This window comes from Trachemys scripta, chromosome 2, assembly GCF_013100865.1.
Source record: "Trachemys scripta elegans isolate TJP31775 chromosome 2, CAS_Tse_1.0, whole genome shotgun sequence".
In the NCBI taxonomy this organism is placed as follows: Eukaryota; Metazoa; Chordata; order Testudines; family Emydidae; genus Trachemys; species Trachemys scripta.
This window is the reverse complement of record NC_048299.1, coordinates 43,960,452-43,987,143: the sequence shown is the minus strand read 5'-3', so window position 1 is coordinate 43,987,143 and position 26,692 is coordinate 43,960,452. Positions and strand designations below refer to the sequence as shown.

Genomic DNA, 26,692 nt, shown 5'->3' with positions numbered 1-26,692 from the left:
AAGTTTTAACAGAGAGATGACCCAAGTGCAGGAGAGTCAAAACCTGCGACCCAGTCCCTTGCTGTTCTGGGCTGTGACTTGAGGCTGAAAGGTGCTGCCCGCTGACTTCTGTGAGGTTCAGCGCATGCTCATGGCCAATGGTTCTTAGCCCATCAGTCCCCATGACACCTCCCTCTGCTTCTGCAGGGGTAATGGCAATGTTTGGAAGTACATATATATATGTGAACAGCTTTTCTCTTCCATGAAGACTAACAAATCTGTGTTAAGGTCACTGATGAACATTTGCAAGCAACACTGAGATTGGTTTCGTCTCAGGCTATCAAACCTAATATTGATGCTCTGGTTGATGCAAAACGCTGCCAGCTAAGTGGCCAAAAATGAAATGACTGTCAAAATTAGCACTGACTTTTCGCATTACTGTTTTAAAAAAGTTAATACATTGACTTTTAATAGCATACTATATTACTCTTCATCTTTTTCATTTTTGACTATACTTTTGTATTGTATGAAAAGGTTTCAGTGATGTGGCCCTCGGGCCAACGTACTAGTCCTTGTGTAGTCCCCATGGTGATTTGAGTTTGAGATCCCTGCTGTACATAATGGGGAAAAAATTGAGCAGTCACGTTTTCACAGCTTCAAATAAACCCACAGTAACCAATTATTTTTCTGACATTTACTTTTAAACAGTCATGGCCCACAAAAAGGAGAAAAGCTCTTTATCTAGCTCTGTGTAAATGCTCCCTACCAGGTAAATAATTTCTTGAGATAAAGCAATCAGATGTGATGAAAATTGATCAGTAGTTTGGTATAAGGTGGTTCCTTATTCCTGTTAGTGACTGTCTTTTTTGTTCTCTAATACAAAGAAAGTCTGATCTTTAGCAGGGGAAAAATAAAAGTAAGTTAATAATAGGCCTTAATTTGACAGTGTTAATAGTTGTGTTTTAGTGATCTGGTCTTCACTATGGTAAACATGAATTATTTATCTGTAACAGTATTTTCCTGTCATGTAGAAGCATTATGCAGCTATTTTGTTAAGTGTATGTACAAATCTTCTTGGTAATACAAAGTTAAAGGCTGGTGGATTTTTTTTCCCTTGGAGTCCCTGATTCAGGTGTTTAAAGTATTCTACTCATGAATATAATGCCACTAACAGCTTTTGTTTCAATTACCGTGAAGGAGTAGAAGGGATTTTAATGTCTGAAGAGGGAGAGAAATGAATCAGCAAATTATCCTGGAGATGGAAGACAGACACTGTACAGCAAGAGCAAACCTCAGAGCAGGGAGGCCAACGCTGGAGTGAAGGTTATCCAGCAAGTTCTTCGCCTTATGTTCTGATTTGCCTCCCCCAGTCTACCAGCAGCAGCCAGGTGGAGAAGGAATTTCAGGTACTTACATGCCACCAAAAACCTATCTGGAAGGACAATCTCTCACAGTACAGGAGTGCTGTAGAACTGCCCATCCAATTCTTGGAAAAGACTATCTGCAGAGGTAGGAGGGTGAAAATCCAATCTGGGCTTTGTGCTGTGGGTAGCTGATCTCTCTCTTGTAAGGGAGAGCAAGGAAGAAACTGATCAAGACTGGCAGAAAGTCCCTAAAAGTGTGTGTGTGTGTGTGGGGGGGGGGGCACACAGGCACCCGAACTGTGGGCCTGTCCCCATGCTGCCCCTGCACCCATGCCAACCCTTCCCCCTGAGGCCCCAGCTCCTGCTCACTCCTGTCTGTTGGTAAAAAGTGGAAGGACCATGGCCCCTTGCTCCTCCCCCCCGCCCCTCATTCTGGCTTCCCTGGAACTGATCCAAAGGACAGTTAGCTTGTAAAACTTTTTTTTTTTTTTTTTTTTTTTTTTTCTTTTTTTAAATGGAGACCTCCCTCTTGGGGAAACCAGTGATAGCTCCAAATGTGGCTCCTACACAGCAACCCTGTATTGGAATCTCACAAGCAGGGGCGGCTCTAGCTTTTTTGCCGCCCCAAGCACGGCAGGCGGCTTTCGGTGGCGTGCCTGCAGGAAGTCTGCCAGTCCGGCGGCTTCGGCGTACCCACCGCCGAAGCCGCAGGACTGGCGGACCTCCCGCAGGCAAGCCGCCGAAGGCTGCCTGACTACCGCCCTCGCAGGGACCGGCAGGGCACCCTCTGCGGCTTGCCGCCGGAGGCATGGGCTTGGAACGCTGGTGCCTGGAGCCGCCGCTGCTCACAGGTATCCAATAAACAGTGTGTCGTGCAGCATATTTACATGTGCACAATAACTTAAATATTGATGGGAGTTCCCCTGTCTTTCTACATAAGAACGGCCATAGTGGGTCATACCAATCTAGTCCAGTATCCTGTCTTCTAATAGCGGCCAATGCTGGGTGCTTCAGAGGAAATGAACAGAACAGGTAATCATCAAGTGATCCATCTCCTATCGCCCATTCCCAGCTTCTGGCAAAGAGAGGTTAGGGACACTTCAGAGCACGGTTTTGCATCCCTGCCCATCCTGGCGAATAGCCGTTGATGGACCTATCCTCCATGAACTTACCTAGTTATTTTTTTTTTTTGAACCATGATAGCTTCTTGGTCTTCACAACATCCTCTGGCAAAGAGTTCACTAGGTTGACTGTGTGTTGTGTGAAGAAATACTTCCTTTTGTTTGTTTTAAACCTGCTGCTTATTACTTTCATTTGGTGTCCCCCAGTTCTTCTGTTATGAGAAGAGTAAATAACACTTCCTTATTTACTTGCTCCACACCACTCATGATTTTATAGACCCCTATCATATCCCCCCTTAGTTGTCTCTTTTCCAGGCTGAAAATTCCCTGTCTTATTATTCTCTCCTCATATGGAAGCTGTTCCATACTGCTAATTGTTTTTGTTGCCATTTTCTGTACCTTTTCCAATTCCAATATCTTTTTTGAGATGGGGCGGCCCAATCTGCCAGATTCAAGATATATTTTCTGTCTTATTCTCTCTTTCCTAATGATTCCCAACATTGTTAGCTTTTTTGCTGCTGCACATTGAGTGGATGTTTTTCAGAGACTTATCCATGATGACTTTAACGTCTTTCTTGAGTGGTAACAGCTAATTTAATCCCCACTATACATATAAAATGATGGGGTCTGTGTTTTCCAGTGTGCGTTACTTTGCATTTATCAACATTGGGCAACAAAATGGCAGATGAAATTTAGTCATCCGTTTGGTGAGATCCCTTTTAACTCTTTGCAGTTTTTGTAACTTTTTCTTTGGACTTAACTATCTTGAGTGGTTTTGTATCATCTGCAAATTTTGCCACTTAACTGTTTACCCCTTTCTCCAGATCATTTGAGATGACTAAAGCCTTATTTTTCAGAGTACTTAGCTCAATTTAAGATAAGACAAAGAGAATCTATTTAAAACCGTGTAGTCACCCCTGTTGGTCAGAGGCCCTCTGTTTTTCTTAAAAACAAACAAAAAAATTCCCATATTTTATTATTTTTTTGAACCAGACATCCTCCCTACTTCATTTCTTTTGGTCTTACAATTCATTTTTCAAGGTCATCCTTCTGCTTGCTAGTCAGGGCCTTTCTTTACAACACATATTTCCTTAACCAAACTTAAGGTAACTAATTCTTTAATTCATATTTATTCTACATAAGACTATAGGCTGTCATTGTTTATGTGGACCAGCACTAGAGGGGAATGAAACACATTTTTAGTGGGTTTCACAGATTATTTGCTGACAGCAGAAGAGTGAGTCAGGAATCTTGGGTTCTGTCCCAAACTCTAGGAAGAATGGTCTGTAGTGGGCACAGACATTTGTGCCCCTTTCCCTCCAGCCTGTCTCAGTCCTGTCTCTTCCCCATATGTGGCTCTGCCCCAGAACAATTTTCCTTGCTTACCCCACCCTCGTCTTGATTCCACAGGCTGCTTCTCCCAGTCCTAGTTCCCCCCCTATCTGGCTCCTCGGCTGCTTTGGCTCTTCTCCCAGCCCCTTCATCCCAGTTTCTTTGCCCAAAAGTCTGTACCCCCAAGACTGCAGCTCCTTGTCAGATGTCTCTCCTCCCCCTCCACTTCACCCCATTGATTCCTAGACAAAATCTCCTTGCATAGCCTAGGCGTTTCTTTCTCTCTCCTCCACTTCATCCCATCCCAGTCTCATCAGACTACTGCTTTCCCTGTCCCCCATTTCCCAGGTCAGGGTTTATCCCCTCTGCACTCTAATCAGAGAGATTCCTCCTTTATGCTGCCAGGGTGCCAACAGGAAGATCCTTGAGAGCACAGATGAGACAGACTCCCTGGTCCCAGCTCAGAACTGCAGTGTTACAGAAAGGTCGGGCTTAGCCCTGGACTGGAGGACCCACCCGGGGTCATGGCCCAGCCACTCTTTGGCTGAGTCAAAACTGAGTAGTGCTGCAACCTCACATGCCAAGTTGCAACACCACTCACTCAGATGTGGAGGGGGTGCATACAGGGGCTCATGAGCCAGCGGGGGGTCAGGTGGTGGTGGTGGTGGTGCCTGAAAGGGAGGAGGATCAGGTGGGTTGGGAGGCAAATCTCTGTAACCGTTTGCCCGTGGGGATGGTGCGTATGCTCTCTGGTCAGCACTAGGAGTTGAGAGGCTGGAGCAAGCTCAGTGGGGACAGAATCTCTGGCGCTATTAGCTGTTAAATTTGTGCAAGTCTCTATTGAGCACATGCAACTTGAAGTTTTTCAAAGGCTTATAACTTGGCTAAGCTTGAGTAGATTTTCACAGGTACAGCAAAAGACACAATCCCGGGCCCACAGCCTTGTCAAATTTCAAGTCCCAGGGTATAGAACTTCTCAAAGAAAAGGTCACTAGAACTTAACATGGGCAAAATGTATTTTTCCCTGATCTTGTTCTCAAAAACAGCTGAACTGTTTTGGCTGAAATTAAAACAAAAAACCTCTACCACAATGAGGCTGAGAGAACCAGCCATGGAAAATTTCTGCCCAAATCGTTAAAATTTTACCAAAATTATAAATCACTGGTCTTATAATGAGTAGTGTTGGGCAACCTTAATAACAAGCAGAGGTAGCAGCTTTATAAGTCACTGACCAGACTTTGAATTGATTGTACCAGCTTAACTGCATTTCACTGAGCTTCTGACGTGTGCTTGGGTTTCAGCCTCTGATGCTGATGCAGTAATATGATCTGTAGATGCAACTCCATTTGTGACTTTGGCACTATTCCTGTTTTGCTTTTCAAACAAAAGTCTCCATCTACTAATGTGCTATGACTAAAATGCTAAATTACATTTTTGATGTGAGATTTTATTTTAAAATATATTCTCATAGCTACAGTACAAGCAAATGCTGACTCCCAGTGGCAATCAGCATGTACTCTAATTGGCAGTTAGTAAGGCATTTGTAAGGGAATTCTTCCAAGCTGCTAACTTTGAGATTAAAGTGCCAAAGCAATTGAGTAATTTACCATCACTGCTGTAATACCATTATGCTTCAAACTAACCATGCTTCAAATGTGGCAATACTAGCCCCTTCAGTCCATTGTAGTACCCTTTTGGAATACTTCCACATATAAATGAGGACAGGATTCTTGGTGTAGTTCAACTCATGGAATTTCCTATGAGTTCTTCCCTTGGGATGTGGGTTCTCTCGTATGTAAGTAGTAGGGGCTTATCTCCTCAGCTCTTTGGGAACATTCCAGGCACAGGGCCTTTTCAGCTACTCCATACTTCTGCCCTGTCGTCTCCTCATGATGTACTACCCAGGAGCTGCTTTTCCACAGGTTGAGCTTGGAATCTTCCACTTTGAGATGTGGAGGAAAGCAAATACTACATTAATGAGATCGTTTCAACATTACATTTAGGTAGGGAATTCCTGTCTTAGTCGCTATTCCTAGTTTTGCCCCTCTTCAGCTCTGTACTCCTGGGAAGACTTGTGAAGGAAGTGGCACTTATCTGTGTCTACTGTCTAGCTCTGACTTCTTGTCCTCTTTATCCCACATAAGGCAGCAGGTGGGTGGTGCTGATTTGATGCGGCAGCTAAGAAAATTGAGTTTGTCACATTTTTATCTTTAGTGGGACTTTACCACTGGAATCCTCATGATTATGGTCCTGGTGCTGTTGGCCTTCAGGATTCTTTGTGCCATCACCTGACCATTTGTGAGTATGCTTCACTTGTTACTTCCCATGAAAACTTACAGAATCGTGAATGTCTCTTGGATTCCGCATCCAATTAAAAATTATCCATGATCTTGTTCTAGTTTTACCTCAGACAAGCTCATTACTGCTACCTTCTATCCGCCTCCAACAGTCTTGCCAGTGGCTGATGGGAGAATTTTCTCTGCAGTTCCTGCCCTCTGGAAAAAAGACTTTTTGTATCATTATTCCTTTATCTCTCTCTCTTTTCAGACTTCATCTCAAAACACCTCCCTCCCCCCTCTCTCTCATTGACATTACAACACAATGCAGGGCCAAACTCATCCTGGAGAAAATCATTGCCTTCACTGGGGTTCCACCAAAGATGAAACTGGACTACTATGTCTGTACAAGGAAACTTTAAAATATCTTTTTATAAAGTCTCCAATATAATGGTCAAGTATGGGACAGCTTTTCTGTATTTGACCAATTGCCATTGGGTTTCCCTTACTTGATTTTGGCATTGGCATGGACTTAATCTAACCCAGTTATGATAAACATTTTCTATCATTTCTTTTCAATGGAACACTGATCTTTGGTGCAGAAAATTTTGTTGTTTTTTCATTTTCTTAATTGAGGGAAACTCTGCCCCTCGGGGGTTGTCTTGCACAGTGACTTCTAAAATACTATCCCCAAAGGCTTTAGGGACGATCCGTGGCAGAAGGACAAAGATCCACATGCTATCTACATTGCCACCAAGAACAGGCATGTGTGCCACACAAGGATCCATGCTCCTGAACAGTCTCCTCTTTGCTTCTCCCTCCCTCAGCACAACACAACTGTGCTGACATTCTGCAGCACATGGCCTATGTGCCTCCTCCAGAGCAGGAGGGTTAGTCCTGCTGCTCCAGCCTAATTTCAGCATGGCTTCTGCCTGGCTACAGTAACCTGAGCAGCTGTGTACTATATAATGTAGACAGAAATTGAATTGGAATTGGTGCTCAATTTATCATATCAGTTGCATATAGAGGTGAAAGTAAGCTGGTACGGGCCTGTACGGCATACTGGTAAAAAACGGTGCTGTAGCGTACTGGCAAGGAAGTGGAGCATTCAGTGCCGGCTTACTTTCACCTCTTTTGGCTGCATAACAAACAGCTTAAACTCAGAGCTAATAAAAGCTTGGAAAGGGAAAACTCCCTCTCCCTCTCCCGCTGCAGATGGGGCTAGGCTCCGCATTTTCCCCCCTGCCTGGCACTTAGCAGGGGCTGCAGCGGCTCCCCTCTAGCTTGCAGGAGGGAGGAGGGGGACCGGCTGAGGGAGAAGTCTGCCCAGGACACCTGCCGCTTGCATAAAACCAGTTTCAACTCAGCTGTTCCCTCTGTGGTTCAACAGCCATTTCTGGCATCCTTGTTAATTTCACTCACAGTTGTTGGGGGATTGACCATGGCAGGGGCCATGATGCCCCCTTGATGAGGCGATCTCCAGTAGTATAATACACAAAATCAGGAACCATTTCCAAGTTTAAATCTATCCCATTCCCTCCCCAGCAAAGGATCATGATTGTGATGGCCAAACTGCTTGCAGATCCACTTTGAAATGTTACTGTTAAAAAAACAAAAACAAACAAACACGGGAGAACATGTGTCATGATGATTGGGGTTTATTTTGGGCAAAACAATTTTGCTAAAGCAACTAAAGATTCACAGGGAAAGCAAATAGCCCCGATAGACAAAACCACAAAGGGATTGGAGGGGAAAACTGGCTATTCAGGGAAATTATTGTGCCTCCTTTGAAAGAAATAGTAGTTTTCATTCTACCCTCTTTATATATTAAACAAATACCTGAAATGTCCTTAGGACCTAGGGGCATGATCTCAGATTTCGTTTTGTTTTGTCAGTGTCCTGCAGAGGCTGAAATTGACAAAACTTTCTCTAAGAATCTTGTATATTTCATGAAGGCTATTCCAGTTGTCCTTCATTCACCCCTGCCTCCCCCTACTACTAGCCACCCATTGGTGTGCCCCCTGCACCCTTTTATGTGCCTGGAAGGGAGATGAAACAATCCTTTATATCTGACTTGCTAGGAACCTGCCCTTTGCTAGGAACCTTGCTAGACCTGCCCCTGCCATGGTCACACACACCTTTTCCCCCCACCAAGGATGCCAGAAATGGCTCCTAATCCTACGGGCTGAACCGTGCAGGGAACAGCTGAGTTTAAACTGTTTTTATGCAGGTGGCAGGTGTCCTGGGCAGGCTTCTCCTTCAGCCAGTCCCCCTGCTCCCTGCTGCAAGCTAGAGGGGAACTGCTGCTGGGTGCATGGTGGGGTGGGGGGAGTGCAGAGCCTAGCCACGTTGGCAGCCTGGGTGGAAGACACGCAGAAAAATGTGACAGTTTTCAGGCTTACTCTAATAGTAAAGTTTTATTATAGACAGTATTGGTGGTGGTGGTGGTAGTAGCTTTATTTTCTATATCTGTCATGCAATGGGAGGGATCTACGAAGTATATAGGAGAGGTGGGTTGCTCGTGATTGGACCATACAGGTAAGAAATGTAAATTACTTTTGCCCCTGCCCAAACCCCAGGGCTCCCAGCTGCCTCTGCAGCTGGTAGCTCCAGGAGTGATTTAAAGGGCCCAGGGATCCCAGCTTCAGCCAGAGCCACAGGCCCTTTAAATCCTGATTTAAAAGCCCTGGGACTTAAAGGCCCCACCTCTTCCAGTAGAGGCCCTGCCCCCTCCTCAGGACCCCAGAGTCCTTTAAGTTACTTTTACCCCAGTTGCATACCTTTTGAAACGCAGCATAATAATAGACATCTCCTGTAACTAGTGCTGTTTTGACATAAGACTTAAAAAAAGTTGCATTAGTTAAAGAGTTTTCCTCTGGCCATGTCCATCTACCTATATGTCAAAAAGCGTAGAATCAAATGAAGTAAAAATTTTAAATGAACCAAAGTGTACCATAGACACTATGGATAGTAATTCCATGCTCGAATAAGAAGCTATAGATAAATTTATGGAAGATAGATCTCTCAAGGGCTATTAGCCAGGATGGGCAGGGAGGGTGTCTCTAGTCTCTGTTAGCAAGAAGCTGGGAATGAGCGATAGGGGATGGATCACTTGATGATTATCTGTTCTGCTCATTCCTTTTGGGCACCTGACATTGGCCACTGTCAGAAGACAGGATACTGGAGTAGATGGATCTTTGGTCTGACCCAGTATGGCCATTCTTATGTAAGACTAGAGCAGTAGGGATATGCTACCACCCACCTGATTAGGAGTGTGATAGTGACAGTGCACAGCTCAGGGAGATTAAAGAGGCTATAAAATAAACTCAATAAGGGGGTGGATTTCAGCTATCCCCTGTTGACTGGGTATGTCACCTCAGGAGGGGAGGCAGAGACAGTTTCTTGACACCATAAATGACTCTTTCTTGGAGCAGCTAGTCTTGGAACCCACAAGGGGAGAGGTAATTCTTGATTTAGTCCTAAGTGGAGCACAGGATCTGGTCCAAGAGGTGAATATAGTTGAACCACTTGGTAATAGTGACCATAACATAATAAAATTTAACATCCATATGGGGCAGAGGTAAGGGAGAACAGCAACGCACCACAGTAACAATTTCAGAAAAGGGAACTACACAAAAATGAGGAAGTTAGTTAAACAGAAATTAAAAGGTACAGTGCCAAAAGTGAAATCCCTGCAAGCTGCATGGAAACTTTCTAAAGACACCATAATAGAGGCTCAACTTAAATGTACACTCCAAATTAAAAAACACAGTAAGAGGACCAAAGAAGTACCACCGGGGCTAAACAATAAAGTAAAAGAAGCAGTGAGCGGCAAAAAGGCATCCTATAAAAAGTGGAAGTTAAATCCTATTGAGGACAATAGAAAGGAGCATGAACTCTGGCAAATGATGTGTAAAAATGTAATTAGGAAAGAAAAAAACCTCTTGAACAGATTGCCAATCCTTTTAGTTTTTGGCTATTTTTTTTTTTTTTTTTTTTTTTAAAAGAACACCACAACCATAAAGCCTGCTAAGCAACCAGTGGGACCACTGGATGATTGAGATGCTAAAGGAGCAGTCAAGGGAGATAAGGCCATTGTGGAGAAACTAAATGACGTCTTTGCATCCGTCTTCACAGCTGAGGATGTGAGAGATTTCCCAACCTGAGCCATTCTTTTTAGGTGACAAATCTGAGGAACTGTCCTAGATTGAAGTGTCACTAGTGGAGGTGCTGGAACAAATTAATTAAACAGTAAGAAGTCACCAGGACCAGCTGGTATTCACCCAAGAGTTCTGAAGGAACTCAAATGCAAAATGCTTTGTTACCTATCATTTAAATCAGCTTCTGTACCAGATAGCTACTGTGAGACAATTTTTTTCAAAAGGCTCCAGAGGCAATCCCAGCACTTACAGTCCTAACTTCAGTACTGGGCAAATTGGTTGAAACTATAGTAAAGAACAGAATAATCAGATGCATAAATTAACATAATTTGTTGGGGGAAGAGTCAACATGGTTTTTGTAAATCATGCCTCACCAATCTACTATAATTCTTTGAGGAGGTCACACGCATGTGGACAAGGAGGATCCAGTGTACTTAAGATTTTCAGAAAGCTTTTGACAATATCCCTCACCAAAGGCTCTTAACCAAAGTAAGTTGCCAGGGGATAAAAGGGAAGGTCCTCTCATGGATCAATAACTGGTTACTAGATAGGAAACAAAGCGTAGGAATAAATGGTCAGTTTTCAGAATGGAGAGAGATAAATAGTGGTGTCCCCCAGATGTCTGTACTGGGACCAGTGCTGTTCAATATATTCCTAAATGAGCTGGAAAAAGGGGTAAATAGTGAGGTGGCCAAATTTGCAGATGATACAAAACTACCCAACATAGTTAAGTCTAAAGCAGACTGTGAAGACTTACAAAGGGATCTCACAAAACCGGGTGACTGGGCAATAAAATGGCAGATGAAATTCAATGCTGATAAATGCAAAGTAATGCACATTAGAAAACATAATCCCAACTATACGTATAAAATGAGGGGGTCTAAATTAGCTGCTACCACTCAAGAAAGAGATCTTGGAGTCATTGTGTATAGTTCTCTGAAAACATCCACACAATGTGCAGCTACAGTCTCAAAAAGCTAACAATGTTAGGAATCATTAGGAAAGAGATAAAGAATAAGACAGAAAATATCATATTGCCTCTATAAACCCATGGTACACCTGCATCTTGAATAGTGCATGCAGATCTGGTCACCCCATTTCAAAAAGATATATTGGAATTGGAAAAGGTACAGAGAAAGGCAACAAAAATGATTAGGGGTATGGAACAGCTTCCATAAGAGGAGAGATTAATAAGACTGGGAATTTTCAGCCTGGAAAAGAGACAACTAAGGGGGGATATGATAGGGGTCTATAAAAATCACAAGTGGTGTGGAGAAAGTAAATAAGGACGTGTTATTTACTCTTCTCATAACAGAAGAACTAGGGGTCACCAAATGAAATTCTAGAATCATAGAATATCAGAGTTGGAAGGGACCTCAAGAGGTCATCTAGTCCAACCCCCTGCTCAAAGCAGGACCAATTTCCAGCTAAATCATCCCAGCCAGGGCTTTGTCAAGCCGGGCCTTAAAAACCTCCAAGGAAGGAGACTCCACCACCTCCCTAGGTAACGCATTCCAGTGTTTCACCGCCCTCCTAGTGAAATAGTTTTTCCTGATATCCAACCTGGATCTCCCCCACTGCAACTTGAGACCATTGCTCTTTGTTCTGTCATCTGCCACCACTGAGAACAGCCGAGCTCCATCCTCTTTGGAACCCCCCTTCAGGTAGTTGAAGGCTGCTATCAAATCCCCCCTTATTCTTCTCTTCTGGAGACTAAACAATCCCAGTTCCCTCAGCCTCTCCTCATAAATCATGTGCTCCAGACCCCTAATCATTTTTGTTGCCCTCTGCTGGACTCTTTCCAATTTTCCCACATCCTTCTTGTAGTGTGGGAACCAAAACTGGACACAGTATTTCCAGATGAGGCCTCACCAATGTCGAATAAAGGGGAACGATCACGTTCCTTGATCTGCTGGCAATGCCCCTACTTATACAGCCCAAAATGCCGTTAGCCTTCTTGGCAACAAGAGCACACTGTTGACTCATATCCAGCTTCTCGTCCACTGTGACCCCTAGGTCCTTTTCTGCAGAACTGCTACCTAGCCATTCGGTCCCTAGTCTGTAGCAGTGCATGGGATTCTTCCGTCCTAAGTGCAGGACTCTGTACTTGTCCTTGTTGAACCTCATCAGGTTTTTTTCGGCCCAATCCTCTAATTTGTCTAGGTCCCTCTGTATCCGAACCCTACCCTGTAGTGTATCTACCACGCCTCCTAGTTTAGTGTCATCTGCAAACTTGCTGAGAGTGCAGTCCACACCATCCTCCAGATCATTAATAAAGATATTAAACAAATTAATAGGCAGCAGGTTTAAAACAAACAAAAGGAAGTGTTTCTTTACATGATGCACAGTCAACCTGGTGAACTCTTTGCCAGAGGATGTTGTGAAGGTCAAGACTATAACAGGGTTCAAAAAAGAACTAGATAAATTCATGGATATTAGCCAGGGATGGTGTCCATAGTCTTTGTGTGCCAGAAGCTGGGAATGGATGACAGCAGATGGATCACTTGATGATTACCTGCTGTATTCATTCCCTCTGAAGCACCTCACATTGACAGTTGTCGGAAAACAGGCTTTTGGTGTTGGCTAAATAGAATTAGTTTAAAAAGCTCCACATGGGGAGTAGAAACAAACAGCCAAAGTAAACACAAATTGCAGACTAACCAGCGACAGAAATTTGTAAAAACTGGTCTTTTCAAACTGTTTTGTTTTTATTGATCAGACAATTCACACGCATGGGCTAGAGCCACAAAAAACTGTTCCATGAGTCATTTGATCAACTCTATTAGTCATTGATTATGGAAAGGTCCTGGGTCCATCAACTCAAATCTTGCACATCACTACTTAGTTTCTGGGTCAGGTGAATTATTCTTAGACTTCAGTTTTACAAGTATAATGTAAAAAAAGCATATTATCTTTCAGTATCTTGGGGCAGATTCACAACTCATGCGGGGAGGAAAGCACCATTAATTACTACCTGAATCCTGAAGAATATTTTCTTATTTATTTACCACAGTTCATTGGTCTTTCATATGCAAAATCCTTTTCAGCATGAACTGGGAAAAGGAACAGTGTGAGGCAAAATATCTTAGCCTTACTCTAAGGAAAATCACTTACAAAAATTCAAGCTGTGGTGTAATATAAAACTCAGTAGAAGTGCAGTTGTAAAAAAAATTGGCAAATCTTAATTTACAGCTAGAACTAAATGCACTTACAATGGCATAATTCTACCCACAAGTAGTTTTAACATGAATGTAAAGGTGAGATGTAGCCTCAATTCTATCTGAAGAATCTAAGAAAGAAGGTTTGCAGCTGTTTAAAAAATAAAAAAAGAGGCAGGACAACTTCCTCCTTTAATACATGTACAATATTTGTGAACAAATTTCAACACTACCTGTAAAAACAATTTCAAAATATCTGAAACAAACTTCTTACATTGTCTTGTTATAAAGACATACATTGCTACTTTCATAGACAATTGTTTAATAGAATACATAGGTACAGCATTTGAAGTAGCTAAAATTTGAGCTGAAGCATTCCGTATCTTAGGGACTCCACTTTTATGCCTTAAAGCATTTCCTCTGTCATCACTGTCTGCTAGAAATATGACATGTGCAGCAAGTAAAGCAGATCCTGCCCCATTCTTTCAATATAACCTATCCACTGTTCTGAAGCTGAAGGTTTGGGGCAGTGAAATGTCTCAGGGATGCATCTCCACTAGCCCCTTAGGCCCAGATCCTTCATGACTGGAATGGGAATTAGGCACCTAACTACCTTTGGAGATCTGGACCTTTATCCTGAAAGTTTTCCACCACTGCCTGGGTGCAATGGTGGAGCCCTAGTCTAGACAGGTTAATAGCTGGTGTTTTTACTACTGTTTAGTCCTGATAAGAGCTCTAGACAACATGGTAAAAAACCCTGGCTACCTGCATCATGTGTACCCTAAGTCTTTCACCCTTGCCACCACCTGAAGTCACAGTAGTAGGAAACCTAGTGTGGAGGAAGAGGCCATCATGAGAAGACTTAATTAAGCAGAAAATTGAGCTTGTACCATAATGGGTTGCCCACAACTCTGCATGCTTGTTATTTAAAAAGACCCTCAAGATATTTTTTCTTATTTTTAATAGCCATCAGTTTGTGATGGCTAGGGAAGCTCAAATCTGTCTTCTCCAACTGCCCAAAGTCCAGTATTTTAAGAGCAAATTCTAGTATCCAGTTTAAGACTTCAAGTATGTTTATTATAGTACATTCAAAATAAAAGCTGATACTGCATACCAAGGGGTCTGGCTAGAAGTTTAATCTTTTGGAACCCTATTAGGGGTTGGAGGTGTTCCTTAGGTGGTGGAATTTGGGAGCTCAGGTACAAAAATCAGCAAGGTCACTGCGGATGCAACTTTTCTCTTATAGAGCTAGTACAATATCTACACTTATGCAGCAGAACCTCAGAGTTATGAATTGACCAACCACGCACCTCATTTGGAACTGTAAGTACACAATCAGGCAGCAACAGAGACAACAAAGCAAATACAGTACAGTATTGTGTTAAATGTAAACTATTAAAAAAACGGAAAGCAGCATTTTTCTTCTGCATAGTAAAGTTTCAAAGTTGTATTAAGTCAATGTTCAGTTGTAAACTTTTGAAACAACCACCATAATGTTTTGATCGGAGTTACGAACATTTCAGAGTTACAAACAACCTCTATTCCAGAGGTGTTTGTAACTCTGAGGTTCTACTGTGTTCTGCCTTCATATGCCCCTATGTTCAGAGTTGTTCCCAGATTGTGATACCTTTACTCCATAAGTAGTTCCATGGACTTTAGGAGCATAAGTTGTGGTTTGCAACACTACTCAGTGTGATGGAAGATCTTGAGTAATCTGACCCCCTAGTGACTGAACAAAAAATTAAGTGCATTTTGAATGGTTTTTCCCACTTAAATTTTACCCCTAATAAAATATGGTCACCTCAGTTAAATACATTATACTGTCATCCTTTTTTTTTTTTTTTAAAGCATCAAGAAATGCCTGACTTTATATTGTCTGCAACTCCCATCCACAGCGTAGGATGGAATATTCATAGTCTAGGAACCAAATTAATCAAATCAATCTTAGGAATTTGCCAAAATAAAGTCAAAGTTGTAATGAGACAGAAGGGAAATAGTTTAAGTAATAAATGTTTAATCAAAGAATTTTACATATTAACAGAATTCTTTTGGCCAAACATCTACATCGTTGTAGTATCCTACTGTATATAAAGTGGGAATGTATCAAGTATAGACTATGAAAGTGCAAACAACAATTCAAGGTTAGAGTAATTTTTTTACATTATAAAATCAATAGGTTTACAAAATAGGCTTGCCAAACTTTATTTCTGAATTGTAAAGTGAATGACTGGTGATTTTTAAAATAAGTACTAAGAAAATACAAATTTAATATGCTCATTTTCATGCTCGGAATAGAGTAACACAGAAACAGTGGATATACTGCACAACCTAAACAAAGTACAGAAAAACCAGAACCCACAAACTTCACTATCTTCACAGAGCACTCTTACATATCTTACTGTAGCTTTGCAAGACACATCTCAATGCAATACACAATCTTTGTGAGAATCTTTCTATTCAGAAATTACAACTCAAGGACGCTATGTGAGTCAAACATTTTTAAGTTTTGGACCAATTCATGATGACAGTCTTTAAAGAACTATTTTAGATTATAGTATTTTATAGCCTAGAACATTTTAAAACAGGTATTTTCCAAAGATGACAAAGGGTTCAACATCAATGTTTTTGAGAATGGGGCACCTAGAGGTAAAGTTAGAAAATGTAATGGAATTATAGAGCATAGTAACAGCCTCAAACCATTCTCTCTAAAGACATTGCTAGAGAGAAAAAGATTTTTGTGTGGCAGCTGAGATTAAAATATTCATATATAACTCCTTACTAATATGAACCTTGTGACTACAAAGTTCCAGAAGTAGGATTTGAATGAAATATTTACCAAAACACTCACAGTAATCTCTATATCTATATATCTATATATATCTCTTTGTTTGCCATCATACTTGCCTATACAGGCTTGGTATTGAAAAACTTTTATATCAACAAATCTAACAGTCAAGCAAATCTTACAATGGAGTGTTGTGTATTGATTTTCCTTATATTATGACAGGTTTTGACTATATGCAAGTAAAACAGCATTCAACAATTTACTCTAGTTGTAATTACATACTGTACCATTGTATCTCACTTACCACTAACTGTAATTTTTGATGCTTTTAAGCAAATCTAAAACCAATATTTTCTTCACAGAACAACAACAGAAAGGGTCTTTTTTTTGTTTCGTTTTTCTACTAAACAGTAATCACACAGCAAGTGAATATTGTGCAATTGAACAAATATCTAGCAGTGTTTGTTATTTATGCAAAAACACTGACTGAACCTTTAGTCATTGTTTACTGTAAAGGCAAGGCCATGGGTGGTTTTATGGAGGTCTTTTCAATTAATAGCATAGTTACTCCAGAACAGACACTGAATCTGAATTACTTATTTAACTGTGGCAACTATCCGTTTGGGTTACGGCAAAGGCACGGTAACGTGTTGCGCAGAATGGATTATTGAACTTTAATAATTGTGGGACTGGCAATAATATGAACATTTCATATTTCTATATTTTATAAAATGTTTCCATTGAAATTAATTGCACCATTAGTGCATAAAATGCATTGTAAAATTATGAAAAAGAACTATGATTGCACTTCCATTAAAGTGTCTCAAATACAGCATAGCTGTTGCTAATAAACTGTATTTTAATATTTAAAACAACTGTTTCACAGCAGCATTAGGTTTAATTAACTTAAGGTACAGGCTACATTTAATTAAATGCAGTCACCATGGCAATAAATGCCATTTAATTTAGAGAAGAAATGCTACCCAGTGGTTCACTGCTAAGAATCATGGGGATTACTTTGATACAGGCACACTGTGCACCTGTTGTATTGGGTTAAAGTTAATTAGCTATTCACAGTTTGGCACATTTGGACTGTAAATAGACATGGAAAAAAATCTTTGATTTTAATATTAAAAGAATATCCATTTCCTTGTTCCTAGAGCAGCACTAAAGAGAAGCATTAAATACCTCAATTCACTCTAGTAAAAAATGAAAGATAAATAAGGAAAAAGTTATGGGAAAGCGAAAACAAAATGTAAATGAACTGCTAAATGTTATTTTGCTGAAAGATTGAGTTCTAAAAATGGAAAAAACTATTTGAGGCTAAATAACGAAAATAATCAGTGTAAGCCTTTAATCCATACTTTCAAATTAAGGATCACCAACGTAAGGCTAAACAGATGCTGCAATGTATTAGGAATGTGGAGTACAACCTACTTATTCTTCCTCCTTCAGAGCAAAAAAGGCAAACACTACCTAATTAAATGCAAAGGATATTCCTTGAAAGGTTCATATTATTAGTCTAAAGAACTTCAATTCAAGGGAACGCCTATGTATTCCATCATTATGTCAGTGGTTTACATTTGAGCTGTAAGTATGTGGATCAAAGTCCCCATAATGCTTACTCCACATACTGTACCATCTGTAACTACCATCCATTTAAGCTCAAAAACTACTTTGTGTTCATACCAAATGTACATGCTCAATCCATTCATTTGAGGTCTGAGGAGTTTGACTTGAAACCTCTTCTGAAGTATCCACACTGCTAATGGCTTCCCCGGTAAAGTCACCACTTTGTGGCAGTCTATCCCCTGGAATGATGTTTTCTTCAGAAATACTCGCTTCTGTTTGGGTTCCTCTGCCTTCATTTCTGATGGCATCCTCAAAAAGTGCATGCTCTTCCTGAGGCTCCAGTCCTACCTCTATAAGATTTGCTTGTCCTCCTGACCCATCATCGATACTATGTTGCTGTGAATCCTCATCAGTTTCTGTACTTGCTGAAGGAATTAGTGCGATACTTTGAGGGTTCATGTCATGGAACCAGGCCATGATATTTCCAAGCAGATTTTCATTAATGTTGGGATCCTGGCTACTTGAATCGGCATCACTAGATGTTGAGTATAATCCACTTCTTGTATCACTGAAAGGGTGTGAGCTAAGGCGATCAGCTGAAAATGGATCATTGCCCGCCCCTAGTCTCATCAAACTATCACCAAGTTCTAACAACTCAGAGCTGCTCAAAGCAGCCCTAGGGTTATCTATATTTACAGAAACTAAGTCCAACCTTGTAGGCAAAGATGTACCTATTGCTCCTAATGATGCCTCATTATTAAGGAAGTCTCTAGTTTCTTCATCAATAGCCAGGCCAGATTCTTGCAATGATAACTGAATAGCAAGCAGGATGTTTGGGTCATCTTCATCCAAAGAACTAAGAGCCTATGGAGATATACAAGATCACTTTCAAAATTAAGTATCAAGTATCAAAGGGGTAGCCGTGTTAGTTTGGATCTGTAAAAGCAGCAAAGAGTCCTGTGGCACCTTACAGACTAACAGACGTATAGGAGCATGAGGTATTTGGGTATTCACCCACGAAAGTTCATGCTCCAATACGTCTGTTAGTCTATAAGGTGCCACGGAACTCTTTGCTTCAAAATTAAATAATTTTTGCTTTTTATCAAGTTTTGGATTCAAAATTAATGTATATTGCATTTTGTTTAAAATGTCTGAAAAATGTATTCCAGTAAAGTTTTAAAATCAGCTCTAAAAGTTGATTTATCCTTAGTGGTGATGATACATTTACAGTAGCTTAACAATACTTTGTAAATTCATATTTTCTTATCCTAGATTCCATCCCTCTCATGACCATAGTCATGTATTCGTCATGTAACAAATGTAGGATGCAGGAAAATATGATAAAGAAAAATATAGGAAGGGAAGCAAAGCAAAGCAAAGCAAATGGACAGGAGACTAGGGAAGATACCTGAAGAGAATCCTGGTTTTCAGAGCGACTGACAGGGGTATAGTCATGAAGTGAAGAGCTGTGCAGAATACTCATAGAAGCTGAACTCACCATGGAGGTACCGTGTCTTCTACTGCTACCACCCTCTTGAGTATCTGTTAAAATAATTTAAACAAAAACATAAGTAGGAACACGAAACCTCTATCAATTTTTAATCCCATTTTTATCAGCAGAACCTCCTGCCATTCTTATTTATTTGGGTTCAAGTGTACGATCTTGCTCTCGTCTTCATTTTGGCCCAAATCCTGTAATACAGAGCACAGCCCAAACAACTGGCTGTGTGCTAGAGGAAAGGACTGCTTCCCCATTCCCTCCTTAGGATGTTTGTACAGCTGCGCCCATGGCACCAATGAAGCCCTGCTGGATTAGGAAGGAAGTGGGGGAAGAGACAAGAGGAGCCTTGTAGCAAATGGTTCTTCTAGCCTTGCTCTGTGCACAGCACACATTAACCCCCCCCACATCCAGCCCCAACTCATGTACAGTGGAACAGTACCAGTTATATTGCTTTGGGAGTCTCCATGGCTGCAGAGGATGGGATTGATTTACCCCTTTACTCCCTAATGCAGGAACCTGGATTTGGCCCTTTGTGCTTGTCTGCCTCCTTCCTATTTGTCAAAATACATGTTAGCATGTTCCTCTATTCTTAGCTGCAGAGTGGCTCCCAGTACGTTGTGACAATTGAGTGTAATTTAGAGCAGCCATGAAGCTGTTCTAATTTAAGACAGGGGCAAAAATATGCAGGTCACATATTCATATGCACACCATTGCTCAGCTGCAAACTGAGAATCTTGCTCACATTTCTTTTTCCTGTGATGTGTCAGCATTTCTAAGAGTGATGTTGCTACTGCTTCCACTGTGAATCCAAGTAACATTCCTGGTCTTAAAAAAAAATTCTAATAACGAAACCAGTGTTGTCAGAAAAAACTCATTCTGTAGTAAAGGGAAATATCAATCTTTTGAATTATGCTACAGTAACTCTTCACTTAAAGTCGTCCTGGTTAACATTGTTTCGTTGTTACGTTGCTGATCAATTAGGGAACGTTCTCGTTTAAAGTTGTGCAATGCTCCCTTCTAACGTCGTTTGGCAGCCGCCTGCTTTGTCCACTGTTTGCAGGAAGAGCAGCCCATTGCAGCTAGCTGGTGGGGGCTTGGAACCAGGATGGACTGGCAACCCCCCACTCCCCTAAGTTCCCTGTGCTGCAGTCGCCCAGCAGGCTATCAATCGGTAGTTCAGCTGTCCCTCCCCCCACTGCCATGTGCTGCTTCTGCCCTCTGCCTTGGAGCTGCTCCCAGAGATTCCTGCTTGCTGTGCAGGGAGGGAAGGGAGGGGGCTAATGTCAGGGTGTCCCCCTCCCCCTGCACCCCGCTTACCCCTTCTCCATATAGAGCAGGGAGGGGACATGGACGGAGAGAGACAGAGAGAGCTTGGGGCAGCAGCTGCTGTCTCAACTTTCTGATCCACTTAAAAAGACAATGCACTTAAGAGTGGGTCAGCTTACTTAAAGGGGCCGAGTGCATCGCTCTCTCTCTCCCACACACAAGGTGTGTGTCTGTCTCTGTCTGCTATGCTGTCTCCCCTCCTTCGTGTTCGTGCTGCCTTGTGTGAGAGGCTACATTAACAATGTGTTAACCCTTGAGGGCTCAGCGAGTGCTAGTTCATCATTCTGCAGCAAGGCATTCCCTGGGAAATATCCCTCCCTCTACCACCCTCTAACTTCACCACCTCAACCAAGCTTCACAGTCATCAAAGCTGTTTGCTTAAAATGTATAGTGTGTGTATATAGCTATATAATATATAGGTTTTTTGTCTGACGAAAAAAATTTCCCTGGAACCTAACCCTCCCCCCCTTTACATTAATTCTTATGGGGAAATTGGATTCGCTTAACATAGTTTCGCTTAAAGTCGCATTTTGCAGGAACATAACTACAATGTTAAGCGAGGAATTACTGTAACAGGATTTACCATTTTCACTTGAAAATTTAGAATGAAATAAAAGTGAGATCCCAACAGGTTGTGCCTTATCATCACAACTAACCTGATGGCATAAAAACAAATTACCTTGTAAAAAGCCAAAATGGGTGGCAATTTTGCATCAGTTATTTTAAACTGCAGTCTTGGAATTATTCTAATCTACACTTTGATTTTGTCCCTCCGTGTTTCTCCTGCATATCTCATTGGACAAAAAACAGTGAATTTATATTATGTTGGGACAGGTGGATACAGGGGTTCTATATCACTCTGGCCCTTTTATTGGGCATAAAGGAGCTTGGTATGGGGATGAGAGTCTCGCCTGATGTATTGACTGCTGAAAATTTCTTCAGAGACAGAAAAATAAGTTTCCTCTAAGTAAGGGTGGATAGTCTAAGGCTCCTGTAAAGATTCATGGATATGTTCAACTGTACAGGAGTAGTCACACTGAAGTCAACTCATGTGTAAAGTTAAGCAAGTGCAGCACTGAGACCACAAACTTCTTTTTATCTATCTATAAACTAAGGATCACAGTGGACTCTACTAACAATTTGAGATACATTTATTTTTCCTTTTTTACTCCAAACAAAGAACATACCTAATGTGCTCTCACTAGGGTCTTCGGGGTCTGGAGTATTACTGAGCAGACTGTGAATGTCTCCACGTCGACGCTGTCTATGCCTCCTCCGATACTGAAATTCAGCATATTCCTGCATAAATCAAAGGTTACAAAATACAGGGGAACATGCAATAATATTTTTTCTGCCATAACCAACAGTACATTTTCTATTAAGAAAAATGTGTGATTTTATACATTTATTATAAAATCACCTATTCCCAGAAAAATAAATCACAGATTGTCATGCAAGAAATTAAAAAAAAAAAAAAAAACACGACAGCAGGTAATCCTAAATGAACGAAATTATTAACTAGCAAAGAAGCCTACTAGTTGAAGATATGAATACTTGCAATCTCCATTTTTAAATAATTCCAAGTACTGTTAATTTTGTTTACAAGTTTTAATACCAACTTTTAATTATTTTTAGAATTACAACTGATTAAATATGAGTCTTCTCTCCTTTTTTGTTTAACATTAGACATTAGGGAGATACCTTCTAAGGCCCCTGATCCAGCAAAACAATTAAATTTGTGCCTGTTTTCCAGGAATAGTAAAGTTATGTGTGTGCTTAAAGTACTTTACTGATTTGGGGCCTATATTTGCAGGGCTAACACAAATCTGTGGTACAAAGTGGCTGGTCTGTGCCCCTCTGGAGTCCCTAGCCTCTGTTTGCCAGAAGCTGGGAATGGATCACTTGATGACTACCTGTTCTGTTCATTTCCCTCTGGGGCACCTGGTATTGGCCACTGTCATAAGACAGAATATTGGGTTAGATGGACCTTTGGTCTGACCCAGTATGGTCGTTCTTATGTTCTAAATGGGGTGGATTTTATCCACTGCTCAGTGATAAAAGAATGCAGGCCATCGTACCTACTTATTTAACAGTTTTGACAAGCCAATTTGGGTGTGGGCATCAGAGTAGGGACTGCAAATGTTTCTTAATGTGATTTATTTATTTACAAAATGTACACAAATCTTGTTTTACTTGAACAGAGGTGGCAAAAAACTGCACGTAGGTGTTAACTCCCTTTATCAGAAACTGCAGGTAAGGCATCACAGTCCTGCCCCAAGAAGCAGCTGTCTCCAGCTTCTGTCTCTCTCTAGGATTCACACCAATCTCAAACAAATCTAACTAGTATATTATATATTATATTATATTATATTATATTATATTATATTATATTATATAACACTATACGTATTTCCTCCCTTTACACCTGGGAAACCCCTACTCCAAAGCTTCTCTTGTACTGTGTGGCCTGGAAAAGGTAGCCTAACCTTTTAAGCCTCCTTTTGTACAGCTACTCTGCAACATGAAAAACGTAGAACCAAGAGCCCAGACAGTTATGCATAGCCTCTTCTATGGAGAGTTTCATCTTGGGTGCTTACACATTAACAACAAATGCAAGCCATAAGCACTTTCACCACAATAGGATTAATGCTGGTAGACTCTTGCTCCTGTGTGAAGTTGCACTGATTCAAGTGCAGGATCAGGACCTTAATTACCAAATCTTGATGCCTAACAATTGACTTAGTATTCTTTACACCATATACACCTATTCCTCAAGTAAAGAGTTCCATATTTATTTACACAAGATTGTGAATGGTCAGAAATGACTCCATAAAGTATTAAGATTTGAAAGTCATTGCAGATATTACATGAAAAATTATTTTCTCTACGTTTGCAATAAGGTCACAGATTTTACTCATGGCCTTTTTAAATGATAATTGTTGTTTCTTTAATATATTTGTGCATCAGACATATCTCCACTCATACGGATATAATTTTGTTTCTGATTACATAGAAAGATTTTATATATTTTAGCAATACAGATTTTAATGTTATTGTACTGAAAAGTAGAATTTTCATATACTGGCCTAAATATAGTACTTTTTACTGAAAACATTCAAATTTTCTCTATTCTGGGTAGAGTTTTATCGTAACAAGATCTGGTATATACAAATATTTTACTTTGGTATCAGTAAAAATACATAATTGTGCTAAAAAGTTTGTCTAGTGAATTTAATGGAAAACACAAAAAGGACTGAATTATTTTAGCTACAAAATTCCTTTAGCACAGGTGGTTGCAAGTATCTTTGGCAGATAAGGTACAAAGGATACAATTTAAATCAGACAGTGCCATATTTGGGTAAATTATAACTGCTAATCAACAGTCATCTAAACATGACAGCCATGTTACTTATTGTTTAACAGAAGCCTTCCCTTTTCTAATCTGCCTTTTCTCCTACCCTGTTCCTCCTGGGCTGTTGTAACATCACAGATAGAGTTCAGTCTCACAAAACACTGAATTATTTAGGAACAAAGGAAGAACTGAAGGAATTGAACAGGAGAAACAAAGCTGATTACCCTATAAGAAGCAAGCTGTTTTTTCTAATAGCATATTGCTAACCAGCAACAATAGGAAAGGAAATATACAGAAAATGGAGTTTTATAAGACATGGTATTTTTCCAGCGTGTCTGAAAGTGGCTGGGTCTTAAAAAAAATGCAGAAGTGATATTTCTCCTTTAACCTCACACTTCGATTTAAAACCCCCTGAAATATTTAATTCAAGTTAAAGAGAAAAAGGAAAACTTGAAAGGAAAATGCACATATTATGTGCAATGCAGTTGTTTGACAATCACATAAATGTTCTTCCACCATGTATAAATGGTGAAATATTGCTTTAAAAATTTGTATTTTGCTTTTTGTAATCCTGACAGCAGTAGTCCATCCTGCAGAAAAAGTGATATTATTTATGACACGACTAACGTAATATTGTATCTAGGGCTGTCGATTAATCGCAGTTAACTCGCACAATTAAAAAAAAATTAATTGCGATTACTTGCACTTTTAATTGCATTGTTAAACAATAGAATACCGATTTAAATTTATTAAGTATTTTGGATGTTTTTCTACATTTTTAAATTGATTTCAATTACAACACAGAATACAAAGTGTGCAGTGCTCACTTTATATTATTTTTATTACAAATATTTGCACTGTAAAAAATGATAAACAAAGAAATAGTGTTTTTCAGTTCACCTCATACAAGTACCATAATGCAATATCTTTATCATGAAAGTGCAACTTACAAATGTAGATTTTTTGTTGTTACATAACTGCACTCAAAAAAACAAAACAATGTAAAACTTTAGAGCCACAGTTCTACTTCTTGTTCAGCCAATCGCTAAGACAAACAAGTGTGTTTACATTTACGGGATACAATGCTGCCTGTTTCTTATTTACAACGTCACCTGAAAGTGAGACCAGCATTTACATGGCACTTTTATAGCCGGCATTGGAAGGAATTTACATGCCACATTCGTATGCCCCTTCATGCTTCAGCCACCATTCCAGAGGACATGCTTCCATGCTGATATTGTTCCTTTAAAAAAATGCGTTAATTAAATTTGTAACGCACTCCTTGGGGGAAAACTGTATGTCTCCTGCTCTGTTTTACCCGTGTTCTGCCATATATTTCATGTTATAGCAGTCTCGCATGATGACCCAGCAGATGATATTCATTTTAAGAACACGTTCACTTCAGATTTGACAAAACGCAAAGAAGGTACCAATGTGAGATTTCTAAAGATAGCTACAGTACTCGACCCAAGATTTAAGAATCTGAAGTACCTTCCAAAATCTGACAGGGATGAGGTGTGGAGCATTCTTTCAGAAGTCTTAAAAGAGCAACATTCCTATGTAGAAACTACAGAACCCGAACCACCAAAAAGAAAATCAACCTTCTGCTAGTGGCATCTGACTCAGATGATGAAAATGAATATCCGTCGCTCCACACTGCTTTGGATTGTTATTGAGCAGAACCCATCATCGGCATGGACATATGTCCCCTGGAAGGGTAATTGAAGCATGAAGGGACATAGGAATCTTTAGAGCATCTGGCAGGTAAATATCTTGCAATGCCAGCTACAACTGTGCCATGCAAACACTTATTGTCACTTTCAGGTAACATTGTAAACAAGAAGCAGGCAGCATTATCTCCTGCAAATGTAAACAAACTTGTCTGAGCCATTGGCTGAACAAGACTTAGGACGGAGTGGACATGCAGGCTCTAAAATTTTACATTGTTTTATTTTTGAGTGCAGTTATTTTTTTTTCTACTAATTCTACATTTGTAAGTTCAACTTTCATGATAAAGAGATTGTACTACATTATTTGTATTAGGTGAATTGAAAAAAAACTTTATTTTGTTTTTTACTGTGCAAATATTTGCAATCAAAAATAATAATATAAAGTGAGCACTGTACACTTTGTATTCGGTGTGGTAATTGAAATCAATATATTTGAAAATGTAGAAAATATCCAAAAATATTTAAATAAATGGTATTCTTTAACAGTGTGATTAATCACAATAAATTGTTTTAATCGCTTGACAGCCTAATTGTATCAGAAATTATCTAGTTTTCTTCCTCTTTAATACTACTTTTACATTCAGAATAATATTTGTTTAAAATTTAAACAGAAAATTTAATTTTAAATCTTTAATTTTTTGTTGAATTTTTAAATCAGTAAAGAATGGAAGAAAGTGTGCCACTTCATTTAGGTTCTCTGTCAAATCCTGTTGGACTGATATTGCATCCAAAAGTATATTTTTAATTATACAGATTTTTGAATATTTATTATAAAAATATTGCCACAGATGCAGGCATGTTTTCTTCGTAGATTCTTGCCTTGCTCTGAGATTGGAAAAAATACATTGCAAAGGGTTGGTATGATGTCATCCTTAAGAACTGTCTTTTCGTAAGACTCATTGTTTAGGTACTGCCCAATTACCCATGCATATATTTCCTTCTATTGTGAAACAAAGAAAATGGAAAGCTTAAACCCAACCTTGCAAACCTTAAAACAATTTGAAACAAAATCTGGAATCTCTCCATGCAAAACAGA

The 26,692-nt window shown here is 40.1% G+C and overlaps 1 protein-coding gene and 1 long non-coding RNA gene across 10 annotated transcripts in view; one reads left to right on the top strand and one right to left on the bottom strand.

Annotated features, from left to right (window-relative positions):
• Positions 1 to 26,692, top strand: part of LOC117872205 — a 49,577-nt gene that overhangs the window by 18,196 nt on the left and 4,689 nt on the right. For 2 of the 4 annotated variants that reach the window (XR_004644425.1, XR_004644424.1), the window contains 3 exons: positions 1,177 to 1,385; positions 14,637 to 14,713; positions 19,020 to 19,252. This is a non-coding gene — a long non-coding RNA (uncharacterized LOC117872205). The remainder of the gene's footprint in view (positions 1 to 1,176; positions 1,386 to 14,636; positions 14,714 to 19,019; positions 19,253 to 26,692) is intronic. The other 2 variants (XR_004644426.1, XR_004644427.1) reach the window with 2 other exon arrangements.
• Positions 15,220 to 26,692, bottom strand: part of ANKIB1 (ankyrin repeat and IBR domain containing 1) — a 175,244-nt gene continuing 163,771 nt past the window's right edge. For 4 of the 6 annotated variants that reach the window (XM_034760421.1, XM_034760420.1, XM_034760422.1 and 1 more), the window contains 3 exons: positions 21,762 to 21,873; positions 19,156 to 19,289; positions 15,220 to 18,611 (listed from right to left, as the gene is read on the bottom strand). In XM_034760421.1, coding sequence (XP_034616312.1) covers positions 17,859 to 18,611; positions 19,156 to 19,289; positions 21,762 to 21,873 — 999 coding nt within the window. In that variant the 3' untranslated portion in view covers positions 15,220 to 17,858. The remainder of the gene's footprint in view (positions 18,612 to 19,155; positions 19,290 to 21,761; positions 21,874 to 26,692) is intronic. The other 2 variants (XM_034760424.1, XM_034760423.1) reach the window with 2 other exon arrangements.